The sequence below is a fragment of the Zingiber officinale genome, unplaced genomic scaffold (assembly GCF_018446385.1).
Source record: "Zingiber officinale cultivar Zhangliang unplaced genomic scaffold, Zo_v1.1 ctg125, whole genome shotgun sequence".
Lineage (NCBI taxonomy): Eukaryota > Viridiplantae > Streptophyta > Magnoliopsida > Zingiberales > Zingiberaceae > Zingiber > Zingiber officinale.
The window spans coordinates 357,060-378,514 of NW_024589821.1; the positions used below are offsets into that span (position 1 = coordinate 357,060).

Consider the following 21,455-nt stretch of genomic DNA (forward strand, 5'->3'; position numbering starts at 1 on the left):
TGGGTTGCCCCTTTGATTTGAGTTCATTTTTGCCGTTAGAATTACAATGAGCAAAATGAAAATTTTATCTACTTGTTAAATGTATCCTTTAAATTTTAAAATCTTCAATATGTCAACTACTTTTTAAACAATTATAATTTTACTCAAAGCTAGTGCTTCATTAGATGAAATTATTAATATTAATAATTATAATGAATTAAAAAATTCTATAATATTTTTACTATTCTTAAATTTTAATGAGCAGTAGACCTAAAGAAAGAGATAAGTACGTAGTACAATAAAATTTATTCCATTTTTGTTAAGTTTAAAGGATAAAATGTAATTAATCAATTTTTATAGAGTGAAAATTTTCCAATTTTGAACATTTAATCCTACTTTTAAATAATAATAACAACATAAATATCAAAGTAAAAGGAAGGTGGTAATACAGAGAATGCTTACAATTGGTTCCGCTGGATATTAGTTGAGTTTTGCTGTGCAGTAGCCAACTAAACTCTGATATGGAGTGATGACAAATGAACAATTTACAAATTTTTACGCTACAAATAGAATCAAGAAAAAAAGATTATTAAACATATAACCATGCACAGTGTTGAACGATATCATCAAAGCATGCCATAAATGAATTTATCTTATATTGTGATTCATCAATGAGAATACATCTAAACCTTCTTGGGAAAGGTTAAACATAAAAAAGGGAATTAATATAAAGAGAATTGGAAGATGCAGCAAGGATATATGCTTTCAGCCTTCTATAATCTTCACGCCAGATCTGCCCAATAATATAATTCAGATATGAAAATAAAGAAAATAAATGTAGGATGAATAAGCTTCCAGAGACTGAACATACCCAAATGGGCTTTGCTTGATAGCAAGTAGCTCAACATCTATCTGCAAGCACACCAAAGTTGGAACAATCAGTTGATCAAGAGTACAAGATATCTGGTGAGTTTTCAAGGATTAAGGGATTGACGGAAGAAAACACGCCAGGAATCAATGGGACAGAAGAAACAGCTAGCAAAATGCATTCTCATTAAGTTCAGCTTTCCGTCGCAGCCAAAAATTGTGTTTACTTAGATGGAAATATAATGCGGGCAATGGCTAAGAGAGAAAATGAGAGGAAAAAACTATGAACTCCAGATATAATTTTGTCAGTATTTGCCTCCTCCCCTCCTGATTTTTCATCCAAGTAAAATGAGTCCAAGGAATTGAATTCTGGATGTCTCAAGACTGAGAATTAACTTGGCTAAGCATAGGAAATATGTTGTTTCAGAAATAGAACAAAGAATGATCATGACAGTTGAAGCATAAAAATACTCAAATAAAGTATTAACTATTATATGAAAGAAATTACTAGATTTCAAGTTAAAACAAATGTCATTAGACTGATTGCAACATATTTTAGACTAACATAAGTTGCAACTCACATCTATTGTTGCATTGGGAGGGATTTCTTGGACTCCTTTCTTTCCATAAGCTAGTTCAGGAGGAACTATCAACAATCTCTGACATTGCACACTAATTAATTAGTGATGAAGTAAAAGAGTAGGTTGTATGAAGAAAATAAGAGGTTGCTCTTTTGACTTCTTTACATAAAAGAGTGCCAATTTCTAACAGATATTTTAAAAAAAATCAAATCAACCAATCTATTTATTAGTTTATTGTTCATCATGCTTAATCCTTTCAAAAAAGTAAAACAAACATTTTATTATCGACGCTATGAAATAGTTATTAGTTGTCTCACTAAGTAAAATGGATCAATAGATGAATGATACATACACAAAGAGTAAAAGGTCAGCGTAGACAAAGGGCAAAAGGTTACGCAAGAAATCAATACGGAGCTAATCTTATAGACACAAGCGTTCATATGGAACAGAATTGAAGCAAGCAAGCAAGCAAACAAACAAATAAACAGCTGACTCACCAATGGCTCAGCAACAACTAGCAAAACATAATTGGACGGGCTCTCTCCCAGAGCCTACAAAAGGCAGAAGACTCCAATCACTTGGGGCACTTTAGCAAGGAAATAGTTTTTCCTGCCTAGATACTCTAGTAACCTCATTCTGAACCATCTTGAAGTAGTGACCAAGTTAGCTCCACTTCAACCCATTTCTCTAGTACCCCAAGCTTCACCACCACCTCAATCCATCGTCTCAATAAGACCTTTATTCCCAAGACGGCTAAACAACAAATAGTCAGGACAAACCCCACTTGACCCAAACCCAACATGTCCAAGTTCATCATACTTGGCTTCCTCTTGCCACATTCCCACTTGAAGTTAAAGACTATATTTTTTGACAATTAGAAGACCTATAGTAGTCTATTGTAGAATTACCACAACATTTAGTGACACAGGATTACCTAGTTGATGATTAGAAAGGCATAAAGGATATTAGAAGCCAAACAAAACTTATAGTTAATATAATAAAAAGAAATTAATTAATTTATTTGACATCACTAATCATATAAGATTTAGTACCTTGCAACAGACCCCAAGGAGTACGACTCAAAAACAATTTAAAATTGCATCCTATGCCGCTCAACATTGGAGAAACATTTTATTCCATCCATTGATCGATATGCGGAATAGCTTGAAACACACAAGATCCTTTCACAATGACAACGACCCACCGGAGCCTTCACCTAAGACACACAATTCCTCTAGCAATATTAAGTGAAGTCAATGTTGACTCTAAGCAAGATCTACAAAGCTTTTGCAAGGCGGTGAGGGCTTCCGCATGAGATCTAATGACATTTGTAGGAGAACAAAATAATAGTGGTCTAAAACAATACTTTCTTGTGTAAGATACAAAGATAATCAAACATTAGCATGTGCGCCAATTGGTTGTTTGTTTGCAACAAAAAAGAACAATCACTCCTACAGTCCTACTCCATGGCCTGTGGCTCGTCAAATGAGTAACTTTGAATAAATGCACTGCAATTGCTCTGTGAAATAAGGTAATAGATCAAACCTCATAGGTTCCAAATCTTTTGGGATGAATAAGTGACACTTGCCTCAAATAGAGATGAATATGAAAGCAAAAGAGAGGAGATTATTAAAAATATGCGAAATATTCACTTCGAATTTCAAGCTCTTGGAAAGTTGTTTCACTTGAGAACTTGATTACAAAAAAAAATATAGACAATTTGTGCATCATTTTCCACTCTAACAATCTAGATTTTTATAATCAAAGCTGCAACAATTCTATTTTATCACTTTAGAGAATCTGTGTGGAGATCCCTCTATCACTTGGTTTACTGTAAGCTTATGTGGAGCCAATCTCGACCTCGAGCTGAGTTGTTGACTATAACCCAAAAACTATTGTCCATTGGTTGATGGCTTCATATAAGCCACTAGGTTGTCTAACCCCTACTTAGTAACAAACATTATCTCTGATGATACTGTTCGAAAATGAGAAGGCAACGATGCCCTCATAATGTCTCATAAGTCACAGTACTCCCAAGTCTTTAATTTTATTGGTCCTATTCATTATCAAAAATTCCATCTCATGTGAAACCCTTAATCCCTACAATCCTTCACCCTTCACCCTTCACCCTTCACCCTTCACCCTTCACCCTTCACCCTTCACCCTTCACCTACGAGTCCACCTCCTTCAAGTTGCTCTATAGTACACCTCGCATCATGCACCAAGCTTCTCCGTTTATCTTCTCCCTTATCTTCTGAATTCACCTCCCATTAGACCATTGACCCATCTAACACAATCAAACTACTTGCCCGCATGGGGTCACAAGCCTTCCAAGCTCTAGTGTACACTATTCCAATGTCCCCTCGGATGGGTCTAATGGCTAGCGCATGAGGTGTTCCACAATTAGGTCTGGGGTTCGAATCTCGGCAAAGCCGAGGTAAATACCTCCCTTATGTGCTAGTCACTATTCCAAAAGCTAGTAGCCGCTCGTGATTTACCTCCTCCGTGTTGGCCCTGGGACAAGTTGATGGGGGCGTTGGGGGCGAGCGTATTCATCTTTTGCCACAATCTAGTGTACACTATTCCAAGTCCTATCACACTTGGTACACATGTTATCAACCCAACTAAAACCTAATTTAAGCTACTTGTCAAACACATCAAAAGTCAAAACTACTTGATTGAACCCGACCACTTTGGAGTATCATTGCACCAACAACATCGATATCTAAAAATCTGGCAAGCTCCAACAACAAGGCTTTCATGGTGAGGGCTTCTTAGCATAGCGGCTAGGGATTTACAAATAGTTTCCCCCTTCTTTGTGTCTGCTAAACTGATGCAACTTCCCAAAATGAAGCAAGCATTCTTCTTCTTCATCCTCTCCTTCCCTATTCTCCATGTCTTGTATTCGACACACCTCTAGCATCAACACTAGGCATGCTCGACATGTCTCGAGCTAGCCGAAGACTGAAATCCTCGTTGAACTTGAGATTCAAACCTTGCTTGAAAATGATGGCAACCAACATGATGATGACGACCTACTATAAATACATATACAACCTATGTTTTAGTCCCCTCGGGGCAGTGCAGTAGTTGAGGTATAGGGTGCTGCCACATTAGGCCACGGGGTTGAAACTCAGCGCGTCTAAACATACCTTCACCCATACCTTGGCCACTACACTAATGGCTAATAGTCACCCGTGATTTACCTCCTCCATGTTGGCCTAGGAACGGGTTGGCGCGAGCGAATCGCCTTTTGCCACATATACAACCTATGTTTCAAGCTAAATCATGCAACTATGGATGTAAAAGAGAGAAACCAAAGACTTGCTACACTTATCTATAAGTGGAAACCATTGGCAATGTTTTTAATTGAGCTGTTGATATTTAACCTTCTTACCCTAATCATTAGCAATGTTGCAATCCATATTCCAGCAACAGAGCTGCTAAGCGTATTGCACATCTTTTCTTAAAGCAAAAAAGAACAAGAGGAAACACAAACCTGGCCCCCAACTCTCATTCCTTCAACACCCAAATCTAATCCTTTTAAGACATTTCCTCTTTCAGATTGGCCAACATCAAAAGCATATGGCTGCAAGTTCAAATTCATCAGTAACTAAATAGAGTAGAATAAACTACAAGTATCTTTTAGCTCACTAACCAAAAAAGTGAGAACATAACGTAAAGACACATTAGGCAAGTGGCCAAATAAATTCATACCGTTCCACCAGTGACACCAAGCCCTTGCCTGCTTGTCATAAAGGTTATACCCTTCCATTTGGCAACATAATGTAACTGCAATCAATAGTCCGATCAAAGTTCACTTGGAAACAGGATAAAGAGTAAAATAAGATTACAAGAGATGACAGTGGAGAAGTAGTGTCCATAAAATAAATTTACCATGATAGGTATCACCAAATGAGCAAGTTGGACATCCATGATGCGAAAGACAAATGGTAAATGCAGGATTGCAATAGCAACAAACTTATTTCTTAGTAAGAAGGATGCCCATTAGAGATTTAATATATAGATAGACAAGTAACAAAAGTAAGTGAAAACCACAAACTACAAAATAGATGATTGTATAAACTGCAATTGTATTAAATCAAAAGACACTAAATTGCATTCATTTAACTAGTAATAGTGATAATAATGTGATTCACTCATCAAAATTGTTGAAATTGATTAAATAACATAAAAGGAACCCAAACTCCATATATGGGTTTATAGGTAGTGAACATACCTTTTTTTTTTCATCGCATCATCAAGAAATAAGTTAGTTTATAGTCCAAAGAATAACTTGATGCAACACATTGGACAAATAAAAATACGATCCTCATTAGAGGAAAATTAAGGATTTTCATCCAAAGACAAGGAAATTGGAAGCTCTATTAACTCAAAAATACAAGACTTTATAAAATATAACAAAATTATAAAATACAGTATCCTAATCCTTTTATAGTTTGATAACACGATCTATCCTTTAAAAAGTACAAGACTTTTCTATTACAATCTAAATTATTCTAATAAAAAACTAACACCCTTTTCTAAAAAAAAGAAACAACTTTCTTAAAATTCCAACATATTATAAAAATTAACAATCTAGACAATTTTTAATAGAATTAAATTGTTGAATGCATTGTAACTATTGGAAAATGAATGGAAAATTGGACTCTAATGTGCATGGGAGTTTAGTTCAACATTGGAAGCTTTGTGGCATTGTGATTGATTTATATTGAATCACAACTTTTGATGTTGTGAACATATATGGGTGAGAGACTCTCTCGCGTGCGTGTCCGAGGGGTGTGTAGATAGGGCTTCCAGTTGACTAGTATGTGAGCATAACCTACATGTGTCGGATGTTAGCCCTATCGAAGCAATAATTGCCCAAACAAACCCGCTAATGTTTCGCCACTCAAACTAATTTTTCTACCTACTCAAAAGTATAACGAACATTAATGCCAGACTTGAAATAGTCAAATATTAATAGCCGACTTGTAACCTCTGGGATGGTAACGATTGACCATTGATCGCTAGCTAGCATTTAAGACAATTGACAGAAGGGAATAATGGTCATTAATTGGTAGAGTTAATGGCTACCAAGGTTCCGAGCCTATAAAAGGAGGCTACTCCCTTAGGCAAAAGAGATCGAATAATTAATTCATCCAACTCCTCCAAGTTCATTTCTGCTCACCATCATCCTTTGCTTCCCTATGATAGCATTCAGGTACACGTTTAGTTAGCCACATATAACATGTGCTTGTTGCGAATGTGATAGAGTTGTTGTATCCTGCAAAACAGACGTATGACGAAACCTCTAAGCATCGCTGACAAATTTATTTTAAGAAAAATGTGTTTAACATAGGACTCAACAGCTCAGCACTAGGCCTACTCGGGTAGCTCGACACTTAGCTTACTCGGGCCACTTGATAGTCAACCCACTCGGCAACTCAACAACTTGGCACTCAGCCTACTCGGGAAGCTCAGCACTCAGCTAACTCAGGGCAGCTCGGCACTCTACCTACTCAGGGCATCTCGACACTCGGCCTATTCAGTCTACTCGGCACTTGACAGCTCAGGAACTTGGCTAACTTGAGCACCCAGCTCAACCCACTGAGGCACTCAACTAGCTCGAGCACTCAGTAGCTTGGCCACTCAGCACTCAACACTTAGCCGACTCGAACACTTAGCAGCTCAGCGTTCACAAGCAGCTCAACCTTCCAAGTCAACTCAACCTTCTCAGCAGCCTTAAATTAGCATGTCAAGGCCATCTCAACAAATCAAATAAGTCTTATCTGAATCTTTTTGTATTCAACATTTCATTTATAGTTTTTTACTTGATCTCTGACAACATTCTTAAAGTGTAAGATTGTCTAATAGTAAGCTAGTTTGGTTTTTGTTTTCCAAATTGAAGTGATATCATAATAAATATGACAAGAAATGCCCACCATATATTTATAAAAAGAGATTGTTCAAACTTCAAAGAATAGCTAACAAATACATTTAATCAATTATATTGATTAGTACATAGACCTTATGAAGCTCAATTGAACTTATAAGTTTGAGAAACAAAACAATGCTTTTTCCATCACATTCATTATTTGAGATCCTTAGAAAAGTAAGCTTTGCCTTTACCATATGATATTATCACTATCCTACGCTTAGTGCACTATATCTACCAATATGTTAATCTAATATAATCATTTAAGTGTTGCCATAACAAAATTTTGTGATCTCGCTACTGTAGGACAGTCCTAATCTATATCCGAACTTTTGGAAGATAATGCCCATTGAAATATGCTTGGGATAACAATCATACTGTGACACGCGATCCTTTCACAGCTTTAGGTCCACCTCCAACCTTTATATCATAGTACCTAGTAAAATCAGGAAATCAGAACAAAACAGTGACAAAAAACTGATTTTTTTTTTTTATCTTAACAGAGAAATAAACTAGAAATAAAAATGGTCAAGATTAACTCAAATGTGCCCCAAATAACATTTCAATTATGATAAAGGATTTAAATAGTTCAGTTTTAAAGAAACAAATATTAATTTAAGAGACAAATAAATAATTTAAGGGACAAAATGCAGAATCATTCTCATCCAAAATGTGGCATAAGCTATTATAAAATTCGCCTTGGACATGCTGCTACATTTTTCATAGAATGACACAATAAATGTAAATATTTCCTTCATTAATAAGAAACATTTCATGGAGTACAGAGCAAAAGAAAATTACTGAGCGATGCAAGTTATCTGCTAATCAGTACTGATGACAACATCAACGGAAAAGCCAGCAGAAAGTGAAGTAGTCATTCAAAGTGCTGTAAATACGTTATGACTTCAAAGTACATTTTTAACCCAATTATATATATGGCTAATTGTTTGACAAGTTCAAAATTATTTAATTGATCTAGTACTCATTTTGAAAAAAAAAAGAAAGAAAAATAAAAACAAAGCAAGTGAAAGTAATCCAATCATTGTTTCAAATTTCATTTAGTGAGTATTTTTTTTCCTGCTTACCAACTCGAACGTTAGAAGGCACAAAAGGTGGCCATAAGAACCACTTTACTCCTCTACAAGAACCACCTTACACCCGACTAAATTAGAACAATACATATTTTTCCAATCTCTGACTAAAACTCCAAATCAGATTGAAACTTTAAAAATTGAATCCGATTCAATGAATCCCTCTTGCAATCAATAAGCTATGTAGCATAATCCACTACATTTAATAGCACACATCACATGTGTAAACTTTCTGGATTTCTTGTAATTTTGCCAAATGAATTTATGCAACCAAACTGTAGGTATTCAAATTGCTTTCTAATATGCTAATTAAACAATTAGGAATGTACAATAACAATAACATTTGAAAAAGTATATTATGACATTGACTTTTACTAACTCCTTTGATTAACTGAACATATTGAAAAAGTTGCAATTTTTCACAGGAATGAAATATTCCTAGCTGTTAAACAACCTGTCAAGATATGAGCTGTTCCTTTGTTGTAGGTTAGGATAGATTTATTTTCTTATAATATTATCAAGGCTTCTTATCTGTCATAAATGAGAAGTTAAAAAAACTTGATAATCCACAGTTCAAGAAAATGACATCTTCAGATGATTGTTAAAGAAAGATATGCAGTGACTACTGACTATGCTAATTCTCAAAAAAAAGTTTCATGTTTGAGACTTAAAAGCTCAAAATAGAAAAGATTTGTGAGTAATGGACAATAGTTATAATATCATACAATATGATAAAAACAAATGAAAATGAGTGGAAGAAATCTTCAAGAAATCAAAGTAAAAAAATTTAGTGGATACAGATTACTTCCAAGAGAAATATGTGATTTCCTTTAAAAGCAATCCAATACTGACATTGGCCATACAATAGCCAAAGAGAAAAAAAATTGCTAATTTACTATAAGTTAAGAGTATACTAACTTGAGGCCATTTGGTAGAGTGGTATATTCACTTTCAGGTATTTTTGCCGTTCTAAGCTGCACAGATTTACAGAGATAATCTCACTAGACACCAACTGCATCCTTAATGACACAAATGATAAATCAAAGCTCTTACAGCTCTCCTGCTAGAGGAAACAGATTCAGCATTGCCACAAAAATTGAGTCCAGAAGCTGAAATAATGCACAGTTGAAGGTTAGTCACGTGGCAAAGCCATAAGGCAAATGGGCAAATTTAGACTTGTCTTTTAGTGAATCATAATCTTTGCTAGTATGTATTATTTATAAGCACATTGAAGAATTTTTGAAAAAGACATGTACTAAAGATGATATATAAGAAACAATTTTATAAATGAGCTCATAATATATAAGAAACATTGCAAGGTATAACACATTTTTTACAAAAGATGTATAAGTTGAATGAGACCATTCATAAGCATTAATAATTGCCTATTCATGAGCATTAATAAGCCCAATCGACATCTGTTGAAGCTTTTGTTCCTTATTTCTGCAGTTTAAACGAGTTTTCATTAATCAATAAGCACACACAACCAACATAAACAAGTTAGTTTGTCATGCACGGCAAACTTATGTGGTGAGTCCAAATATTTCATCTTGAAATTTTGCACTTCCATCATTGAAAGAACTCAGATGCTAAGGAAAGGGTATTTTACAAAAGAGAATAGGTCAAAGTATCCAATTTAACCTTACTTAGAATGAAAGTTGAACATCAACAATTCATTAAAGCATGGGTATAGATGCCAAATATATTTCTATCCAGTTTAGAACGTGTAAGAATTTGGACGTGTACACAGAACTTATCTGCATGAATGATAATGTCCTGGTGAACCACGGCACTGATAGTGCCAAATTCAGCATTCCGACAACCCTCATAATCTCACTTAGAAAGTACCTAAACTTAGTATTGCAAAATGAAACATAAAAACACAAATATTTGAAATGACATTTGAATGAAAAATAATAACAAAAGGTAGTAAAAAGTATTCGATTTTGCAACCACTTTCACCTAACTTTTAAAGTAAAGTAGATAAACATGTTGAAAATTTTGAATGAAAACGCGACGTGTGGGTTGTAGTCCCACAACGATTGAAAGCAAGGCTTTCCGACTGATTCGGAACAAAGGGGGTTGGAAATCCAGGGCCCGGAGGACATCAACCCATTGCTCGTAAAAATTAGTCAGGACACGGTATGTCTGCGTAAGGCAACTTGTTGGCCAGTATGCAAGCCAAAGCCAAGGTTACCAGTTTGCTTGCACGCCACGTGGCAAGCTTGTTTGCACGCCACGTGGCAAGTAAGTGGACTTCAAGAGAGTAGAGCAAAATTCAAGAGAGCAGAGCAGAATAAAAAGCTCAGTGAGCTTTGTGAGCGAAGTTGAAGTGAGCTTTGTGTGCTCCTCCATTCCTCTTTGAATCCCCATATTTCTTTCCCTTCTGTTGTGCACTTCTTTTGCTCAACAGAAATAGTAATAGTTTTCGAATCTAGTTCAGATCGTCACGACAACCAGTGCTCGGTTGTGCTCGTGATCCTGTCGTTTTATCCTGGAAACAGACATCCACTTAATCCTCTGAGCACCGCGGAGGGGCCGAATCTGTTTTAAGGAGACAACGCTCTGCTGGACTCGGCATCCACTCTGAGTTCATGTTGCAGGCTTGCAGCTCTCGACATCCTGTCAGCAACTCTCAGCAGCAACGTGGCGCCGCTCGACAACTCACGGTGTCCACGACTCATCTACTCGGTGCGTGGCTCGGCTCGCTAGAGTCGACAATTTGAGATTATCAGCTCAAACCTACTTGATTGTAAGTTCTTGTGACTCTGGTATGCACTCAGAAGCGTGGAAAAGAGCTTCTGAGACGATCACACAGATTGTAACGGGTTTACTCCCAACAAAACAATAGTTGGAAGTTTAATGCCCAATGTATTGCATCACAAGAGATCCTCGATTCTTTAATCAAACTGTGGGTATGCTATGTTTATCGTTATTAATTTCAAGTTTTTCAACGCAGCAAAAAATGGAGGGCCGACACTTATACCACATTTTTTCCAATTTAATTTCTTGCAATCTTCCATCAAGCAAAGAGGGGAGGCAAGATTGCTGAGTTCACCGCTCAAGAAAGTAAATTCCCAAAGGATACTAAATCACGAGCCAACCCCGTCAAAGTTCATGATTTGGTATGTCCAGGTCCATGATCCGATGAGCGATAGATTGCAAACAAAACGGATAAGATAAAAAAAAACAAATTGAACCTCACCTGACGCGATGAGGAGACCTAAGAGCCATCTCCTCCCATCGGGAAAGGCGACTCTCGACTCCTGGGGAAGCGGAGACAACTCGTTGGAGCAGCGGCACCGGAAAGAGACCGAATTCGTCTTGTTGGGAAACCTCACAGTGGAGGACTTCACTCTCGACGAATGAGGAAACAGCGAAGAGAGAAGAGGAGTAGAGGGTCGAAGGGAGAGTTGAAATGGCACTGCCATTGGAGGCTAAGGCGGACGCGGAGAAGGTGAGAAGTTAGCGGCCCGGAAATTTGGGTTGCTTTTAATTTATTGCTTATATATTATTTCTGTAAATTTGGGGGTTTTATTTATTTAATTCAATTGATAAATGATTTAAGTGCGCAAATAAATAATTATTGAGCCTAAAGTTTCCATGAATAGGCGGACCCCACCCATCAGCGATTAGTATTGGCATGATAATTGTTTCAATAAATTTTGGGATAAATATCTCCGTCCTTATAGAAAATGTGGAACTTATCAAAAGGTCGTATGAAATCTAATAAATATATTGATAAGATAAAAAATATTAAAAAATATAATTTATATACAGAATTAGGGTACTTTAATGGTAATTTTTTTAAAAAATGAATTCTCATTATCTAAAGTGGATAATAAATTCAGAGGAGATCAGGATTGAGGACCAATAAATCTGAATGCTCTACTCTAATAGTTAAGCAAAATGAATGTAGTATTTTCGGCTGATGAATGGATTGTGAGATATGAAAAAAGGTTTGCGAAGAATATAAATTGATTTATGAAATTATATTGAAAGGAAGTTGCGTGTGTGTGGATTTAGGAATTAGAGTGGGGGCTTGAAATTAATGTAATAAATTATATATTATTATTAAAAATATATAATAAATTATATAGATATATAACAAAAAAAAATTATTACATTATATTGTTCAATAAAATTGTGTCCTACGAAATTTTGAAACATAAAATTCATCTATAATAGAATATATATCTATATCTTTAGCTAAATCTTATTCAATATAGAGTGTCAAATAATCTTCAAGAAAATCATCCTCCATTTAATTGCGAAGTACCGTTTTCACATGCTTCATTGCTGAAAAGTCTCGCTTAGTAGTGGCGGTAGAAACAGATAATGCCAAAACGAGATGAATCAATTTAGTTAACATAATGTAAACCTTTGACCGCCTACTCTCAGTTAATTGTTGACACAACTCAACAAGTGTAAAAACCTTCAAATTTTGCATCACATCAAGTTTATAATGTACCAATTCATATTCTAAAGCAACGATGTCTTGATTTGTGAAATCTTAGGATAAAACTTCTTTGCAAGTTTGCAAATATCATCACTATTAATTGAATCAAATGAATTTTTCAGATCAAAAGTTGTACTAAGAGAAAGAAGTTCCACTGATGACTCATTGAGCCGAGTATTTAATTCCATCAAGATGAAATATATTGCTACATTAAAAACATCAAAATGATAATAATGCTCAATTGTAGTTTGCTGACGAGAACGACCAATCTTATATAGGCAATCAAGGTCAGGCACATCAATATCATTTCTTGAACAAAAAAACTTTCACTTCATTAAGAAATTCTTCCCACCCGCATTTTCTAAGTTCTTGAAGGATGATTTTGGTAGTAGAGACAAATGTAATAGCAGTCAAAATGTCTTGAAATTTTCTTTGAAGAATTTGACAAAGAGTATCTGTTGTTCTCATAATTTTATGCATTAAGTGCAAAATGAACACAAATTCAAAGTTTGTCATGTTTCTATAAATTCCCCGAACTTCAGTCTTAGCTCTTCCATTTGAAGAATAGTTACTAAGAACTTCAAAAACTTTGCAAGTTGTAGCGTACATACCTATCAAACTTTTTACTGAGTCATAGTGAGAACTCCAATGAGTAGCTCCTGTCCACTACAAATTACCAATCTGATTGTCCCCACTTCCAGAATCACGTTCTCCAATTGCCAACATATGGTCAATTTCATTTCTTTGTACAGTATGTAACTCAGCAATGCACTTAGTATAAGAAGTAACAATATTGACAATATTGTTCAAATGAGAAAAGAATTCCCAAATAACACTGGCATCCTTAGCGGCAGAAACTAATGTTAATTGTAGTTGATGAGCAAACAGTGGACATTGTATGCATAAGGAAAATCTCTGAGAAATAATGCCTGGAGTCCATTCTACGCGTCACGCATATTGCTAGTACCATTATATCCTTGGCCTTTGATTTTCTTAACTTATAGATCATGATGAACAAGAACATTTTGTCCCCTCGGATGGGTCTAGTGTCCAGCGCATAAGGTATTGCCATCATGAGGTAGAAATCTAATCATGGGGTTCGAATCTCGGCAAAGTCGAGACAAATGCCTCCCTTATGTGCTAATCACTATTCCAAAGGCTAGTAGCCACCCGTGATTTACCTCCTCCGTGTTGGCCTTGGGACGGGTTGGCGGGGGCGCTGGGGGCGAGCTAGGGGTGTCAAAAATGAACCCGACCTGACGACCCAACCCGAGTCGACCCGAAAAAAATCAGGTTCGGGTTGGGTATTTTCGGGTTCGGGTTGGAGGGTTGGAGAGTAAAAAATTTCGGGTTGGGTTCGGGTTGACCCGGGTTGACTTAAATATAGGGTTTTGTGAGTTTTTTTGGGGTTAAATCAAATTTTATTTTAAAAATTTAGATGTTTTTATGTATATTAATATCATGTTTGTATGATAATGATGGAATATTAAGATAAAAGTGAAGAATTATAGGGAAAATAACCCAAAAAAGTCGTTTTTAATCGGATTTCGGGTTATATGGGTCGGGTTCGGGTTGATCGGGTTGGTTGGGTTCGGGTTCGGGTTGAGGTGTTTTGGGTTGAACTCGGGTTCGGGTTGGGTTAAAAAAAAAAAAACTCAACCCGACCCGACCCACCCGAATTGACACCCCTAGGGCGAGCGTATTCGCCTTTTGACATCATGATGAACAAGAATATTTGATATTTCTTTTTTTCAAATTCAATGAGGTAGTGTCACGAATACTTTTGATGACAAAAAATCTTTCTGTCAAAATCCCATGATTGTTCACAAACCTCAAGATAATGGCCATTTGCTCCCATTTAGATATATCTCGTGCTTTATCAACAAGAATACAGAATAATTTATCTCTAACTTCTTCATGAACCATCTGTCGTACTCTATTGGCCATAATATGTAAAATATCTTTCTAAATTTTGGGAGTATATTGGGCATTTTTTGGAGCATTCTCAAGTACAACTTCATCAATTTCCGTACTTATTTTTGCAAAAGCCTTCACTAATTCAAGAAAATTCCCACAATTAGATGAAGATAGAGATTCATCGTTACCTCTAAAGGCACAACCTTAAAGTGCTAGCCATTGAACAATGACAATTGAGGTCTTCAAACGCAAATGATTTTTTAGCTTTTCTTCTTTAGCTTGAACATATATCACATTATCAATATGTTGAGAGAGTCTCATCAAATTTTCAACCCGATCTTCTCTCAAGCATAGTATGAGGCGAAGAAGTTGTAGAACTAATATGGGCAAGAAATGCACATGTTTTTCCTTGGTTTACCCTTTTCCAATTATCAAATCCTTCATTGACTAGTGCCGAGATATTAGATGAATTAATATCATTCAGAAAAAGAAAACAATAAAAACAATATACCTTATCTGTTGAAGGCGAATACTTTAACCAATGAAAATTTTGAAACCATTTTTTTTTAAACCGACGATTTTGATTTCCAAATTTTTTAGCTGGATACTCCAACATATCTTGTTGATAAGGCCCCATCCTTAGATATGAACGTCTTATCTCATCTCGTATATTAACATGATATTCACATATTTATTTTCTTTTTTTTGGGATCTCGTTCAATACAAGCAGATGATGATCGATGGTCTTTGCTAGGAGAAGAAATTAAAGGAATTTGGACACTAGGAATGAGAAGACCTTCACTAGATTGATTTCCCATTGTAGTAAAAATTGAAGTGCTTTCACTAGTTTCGCGATCTCTCTTTTTAAAGAAAGATGATATTAATGTCTTTCCTTTCTTTATAGCAGATTGATGTTCCATCTTAAAATAGTTAAAATTAAATCCCTAAATAAACAAGTAATAGGTTACTAATGACTTAAAGTACAATGAATTAGGTAGGGAAATAGTTATAACTTGAGATAAAGTGTAAATTATTATCTTATTCTAAAATAAAATTTTGAAAGCTAAAGCCAATTGAAAAATATTGATAAAATTAATTCTAAGTTCAAAAAGATGTTTAAATGTCAATATCATATCACAAATCATAATAGAACTATAGAAGTGTATACTGATAAAAGATTTTCAAGCTTTGATGCCCTTGTAGTCCGAGATGTTTTTTTTTAAATAATGAGTAATGACAATCCATAAAAAAAAACAAATTATAAATCAACACGGCAACCAATACTGTGATTTGTGAAGACTGAAACCGGCTTTGGCAAAATGCCAAAACCAACACGGCAAGTCGGCAACGCGACCAATGCCATTAGAATGTGCAATGCTTTGGCAGCGAAGCCGACAACAAGCAATGACATGCTCTCGCTGCTCAATGGTGGCCACGACAACAAAGTCGGGAGGCGATTGCGAACATACAGTAGAAAGGAGAAGAAGAAAATATTAGGGATTTTGTCATTTAGGGTTACCTATCCTATGTCAAGAGTTTGGATGCGCATATGCTATGTGCGAGGGTCGGTGCGGCGGTACCGATGCAGTGGAGTCGTTCTGATGTTAGACGGTGTCAATGTCGCGGTGCACCTTCACGGTGTCATTGGTTGTCGGACGGGGCATGCCGCACGCGCGTTGGAGATGGGAGCGACTGAGCAAATCAAAATCAGATGTCATATTATGCCTATTTTTTTTGGGCTGGCAGGGCTGGGCTATAGCCAGTATAACCGTTGAATAGATTCGTGTGTGTGTGTGTATGTGTGTGTGTGTATAGATTTGGAATGTTGCATTTTCACCATCATGTATTACCAACTTAATATAACAATAATCAAGTTTTATCCTATAGATAAGATTGGTTATATGGATCATTTTACGCTATTGGGCTCTATCCCTTATTATATCATCATCTATACTTAAATATATTTTATTTTATTTTATTATTGGTAGTCAATTCTTTTTTGTCTTCTTCTTTCTTGTTTGGTGTGCGTGTTTGTTAGAGTTTTATATCGTCTAACTGAACATTTATTGGTCATCTAAGTACATGCTTATACCATGTTAAACGCGTCTCTCGAAGTTTTTTCTCAATAAATGTAACTCAGACTTTCTTTCTAATACTCTCATTTATTATTCTATCCATCGTCGTATATCCATACATCCACCTTAACATTCTCATCTTCTGCTCATATACTTGAGTCATAGCCCAACATTCAGTTCCATATAATATAGCAAGTTTAACTGTGATTGTGTAGAACTTTCCTTTAAATTTTAGAGGTACTTTACAATCATATAAAATACCCAACGTTCTCCTCCATTTCAACCATCTTGCTTGTATTCTATATAAGACATCTCTCTCAATCCCTCCATCATTTTTGGAAAATGATCCTAAATATTAAAACTCTTAGTTCCGAGCAACTCGTCATCTCTTATCTTAACAATTGTCACATTACGTCTAATATTACTAAACTTAAATTTCATATATTTTATCTTTATTCTACTAATTCTACAACTTTTTCCTTCTAGTGTTTTCCACCAAGATTCTAATTTGTCATTTAGTTTTTTCACATGCTTTATCTACCAAAATAATATCATGTACAAATAACATGCACCACAGTACCGTGTCTTAAATGTACGAAGTGAGTTTGTCCATAATTAGTGTAAAAAGATAGAAACTTAAAGTTGATCTTTGATATAACCTTATATTTATTGGAAATGATTCAGTTACTTCACCTGAAGTTTTTAGTCTGGTCATTACATCCTCATACATATCTTAATTAGTTCAATTTATGTTACGCTAACACCTCTCTTTTATAGAATTCTTTATAAATTTTTTCTTGTGATTCTATCATAAGCTTTTTCTGAGTTAATAAATATCATGTGTAGACCTTGTTTTTGCTCTTGATATTTTTTAATTAGTTGTCTAAGAAGATGTATAGTTTCTATTGTCGATCTTCCAAGCATGAACTCAAATTGATTTGTGGTCTCCTTCCTTAATCTTTTTCCTATTACTCTTTTCAAAATTTTTATGGTATAATTCATTAGTTTAATACTTCTATAGTTTGTACAATTTTATACGTCTCCCTTATTCTTATATAAGGGAACTAAAGTACTTATACTCTATTGACCAGATATATTTTTTTTATTTTTAATATCATGTTAAATAAGTTTGTAAGTCATTCAATATTTTATTTCCCTGAGTACTTCCATACATTTATTGGAATATCATCTGGTCTAACATTTTTTTTCCATCGTACATCACATTTAAAACTTGTCTTGCTTTTTAAATTTAAATTGTACGATAAAAATTTAAATTTTTATACTCATTTGACCTACTTAAATTGTTGGATCATGAATTCAATAGAAGGGAGGGGTGAATATCGATTTAAAAAAATAACGAGAGTACTCAGTGGAAAAATCAAAAGACAACAATGCTAACAAGATTCGTTTTACTTGGTTCAGAGCCTTTGTCGACTCCTACTCCAAGGGCCGCACTCGTCAAGTGCTTTCATTGGGTAATCCACTAGCAATTCGAAAATGTATTACACGATTGAATTACAGGAAATGCTAAAAGAAATTCCGACAATAATAATAAAGAAGAAAGAAAACACTTTGTCAGAGTAGCCTCGCAGCGTCGCAAGAGCACAGCAGAGCACGTGATAGAAGATCTTGTTGTTGTTTGCTCCAGCCTTCACCCTCCTTATATAGGAGGTTCGTGACACCCCGAATGTGACGTAGCCGAGCCAACCAGGGTGCTCCACGTGGCGAAACTCGTTGGGGATAAGTTTTGCATTCCGGGCGCCCGGACCTCCACTTTACCAGCTACCTGCATAAAAATGTTAGTCCGAGACAAAATGCAAACTATCCTGCAAAACAAAGTATTAGCATAGTATAGTCATAAAAAAGAATAATGTGGTAATTAGATTCTGTCTCACCGAGACTGAAATCTAGTCGAGATTTCAACTTAGAGTTCTGAAATGGTTCTAAGTTGGATCAGCGCCTAAGTTCCTTTCCCGGAAACGTGTCCTCAGAGTCACTCCCCTCCAGTGACTTACCTCAACTTACCCGCCAGCTATCCGGTCAGCCCGTCGACCTAGTTGGACTTCGTGCCAAACATCCGGTCAGCCCTTCGACCCGTCTAGACTTCGTGCTAGCTATCTGGTCTGCCCGTCGACCTAGCTGGACTTCGTGCCAACTATCCGGTCGGCCCGTCGACGTAGCTGGGCTTCGTGCCAGATATCCGGTCAGCCCGTCGACCTGTCTGGACTTCTGCACACTTGATCAAAGTGTTTAGAACACAAATAAAACTAACTTAACCTATTTTGTCATTCATCAAAACTTGAGTTAGATCGTTAGTGCTAACCGCATCAACATAACTCACCTAAGTTAGTTACCTACATTTTTATTAAAAAAGTTAATAAAAATATCTCTTCGGCCGCTCTTTTATTTCTCCATCGTTTACTAGTATCCATTGAATTCATCTTTAATACATTTTATTTGAATAAGATCTCTTGTCTTCTTTTATCTCATTTTAGTTATTCTATAAATATCTCTTTCCTCTTCTTTTGTATCCATTTTTTTATATAACAATTCAAAAGTTTCATTCTTTGCTTCATTCACTACTTTTTTAATCTCTTTCTTGGCTATTATATACTTTCTTAAGTTTTCATCATTCTTACAAATATATAATTCCTTATATGCTATTCATTTTTTCCTTTACTTTCTCTTGTACTTTTTCATTCCACCACTAAGATTCCTTATGTAGTGGTGCATATCTATTTGACTCACTGAGTATACTCTTAGCTACTATTTTTAACTTTGATATCATCTTATCCCATGTCATATTAGAATTATCGTATATTTCACCTAATGTTTACACTTCTCTTTAAATATATTTTGCTTCTCATTCTTTGACTTCCATCATTTAATTGTAGGAGTCGTATATATTTACTTTCTATTGATATTATGTTTGAGGCGTATATCTAACACTACTAACATATATTGAGTAGTTAAGTTTTTTCCAGGGATGACCTTGCAATCTTTATAAATCTTTCTATAACTCTTTCTAACCATAAGATAGTCAATTGGTAATTTATTATTTTCACTTTTGAATATGACCAAATGTTCTTATCTTTTCTTAAAAAATATATTAGCTAATATAAGGTCATATGTTATCGCAAAATCTAATATAGTTTTCCCTTTTCATTTATAGTTCCAAGCCCATAACCCCCATGTACCCTATCATATTTCTCATGCCATGTCAATACAATTTTAATATTTTTTAAGTACAATTTCAATGTTTGTTAGCCTGGTACTGAACAGGAGTCTCTTTAAGACGTTACTACGGATGACGGTTGGAGTCCATGTAAGCAACACTCTATGCACCTAGACAATGTCTAGGTGCACAGGTACTAAAAAAAATGTTATCAGCAAATCGTTCCAGAGCCGTTGCGAGCAGATAAGGTACATTGCTAGGGGTGCCCATACCCAGTCCAAACACTCGGAGCTGCCATGTCAGTCAACGGGCAAATTCGACCAGTAGGTTATAAATAGAGCTCTGGTGTTAGAAGTTTGAAGAACATACTTTCTGTAATCTCATTTCCAATTCTGTGCCTTTAATTTACGCTTTCAACGCTTGTACAAGGCTTCTCCGCCTCTGAGGATTCACTCGTAGAAGGAGATCTTAGTGAGATTTTATTGTCTCGGATTAACAATCCTCTTATTACAAACCAAGTAAATCTGGTTGTCTTGCATTTTCTTTTTATGCATTTCAGTTTACTTTAATTAAGTATGTTTTTGATAAATCCCAGAGATTGAGAAATGTCAATTTTTTTTTAGATAATTCACCTCCTCTTGCCGGCTACACTAGGACCAACAACAACTGCACTAATCGTCTTCGGCCCAACATGCACCCTACCCGTATCTTAAGTGTTGTTAGCTTTGTAGTCATCAGGGTTACTTTGCTAGGTGCTGCCTGAATTTTCAGTATGCCAAATATTGACTTTGCGGCCCATTCTTCACATCCTCACCCTATCTTTGGACCGTCTGTTTTCCATATTGTTGCTTACTCACTAGAGCAACTCTCTCAGTTTGACTGGATTCTTGACACTGGCACCACTAATCATGCCACTTTTGATATCGTCAATCTCTCCATGCATACTCCATACATTGGCTTTGATAGTGTTATTGTTGGTGATGGTGTTGACCTCCCAGCACTCATACAGGTTGTCTCTTACCACTCTCTACTTCATATTCCTTGAAGTTTCCTCACACCCTCTGTATTCCCTTGATCAATAAAAATCTTTTACCTGTTTCTCAACTCTACAAATCTAATAATGTCATTGTTATTTTTTCTTCCTCCGCTTTTTAGGTGAAGGATCAGCGCATTGGGGCAATCTTCCATCAGGGTTCACTTAAAGGGGATAGAACTATTAGGCTTAGAGAAAGCATGTTTGGAATACTCATTTAAGTTGGGAGTTTTATTAACCTAAGGTATAAAACCAACACCTAAGTTCACTCTCCCCAATTTTCCTTTCTCCCGATTCTTCATCGTCAACCCATCTTTTCTCCTCTTCTCATCGTCATCGC

At 35.7% G+C, this 21,455-nt stretch overlaps 1 protein-coding gene across 1 annotated transcript; it reads right to left on the reverse strand.

Moving 5' to 3' along the window:
- Positions 1 to 592: 592 nt before the first annotated feature.
- Positions 593 to 11,940, reverse strand: LOC122035868 (peptidyl-prolyl cis-trans isomerase FKBP16-4, chloroplastic-like). Its single transcript, XM_042595019.1, has 9 exons — positions 11,662 to 11,940; positions 9,510 to 9,565; positions 9,375 to 9,430; positions 7,744 to 7,801; positions 5,145 to 5,219; positions 4,927 to 5,016; positions 1,428 to 1,505; positions 851 to 891; positions 593 to 772 (listed from the first exon to the last, which is right to left on the reverse strand). The coding sequence occupies exons 1-9, from the start codon at positions 11,885 to 11,887 to the stop codon at positions 745 to 747; spliced, it is 708 nt and encodes a 235-aa protein (XP_042450953.1). The 5' UTR covers positions 11,888 to 11,940; the 3' UTR covers positions 593 to 744.
- Positions 11,941 to 21,455: the final 9,515 nt, after the last annotated feature.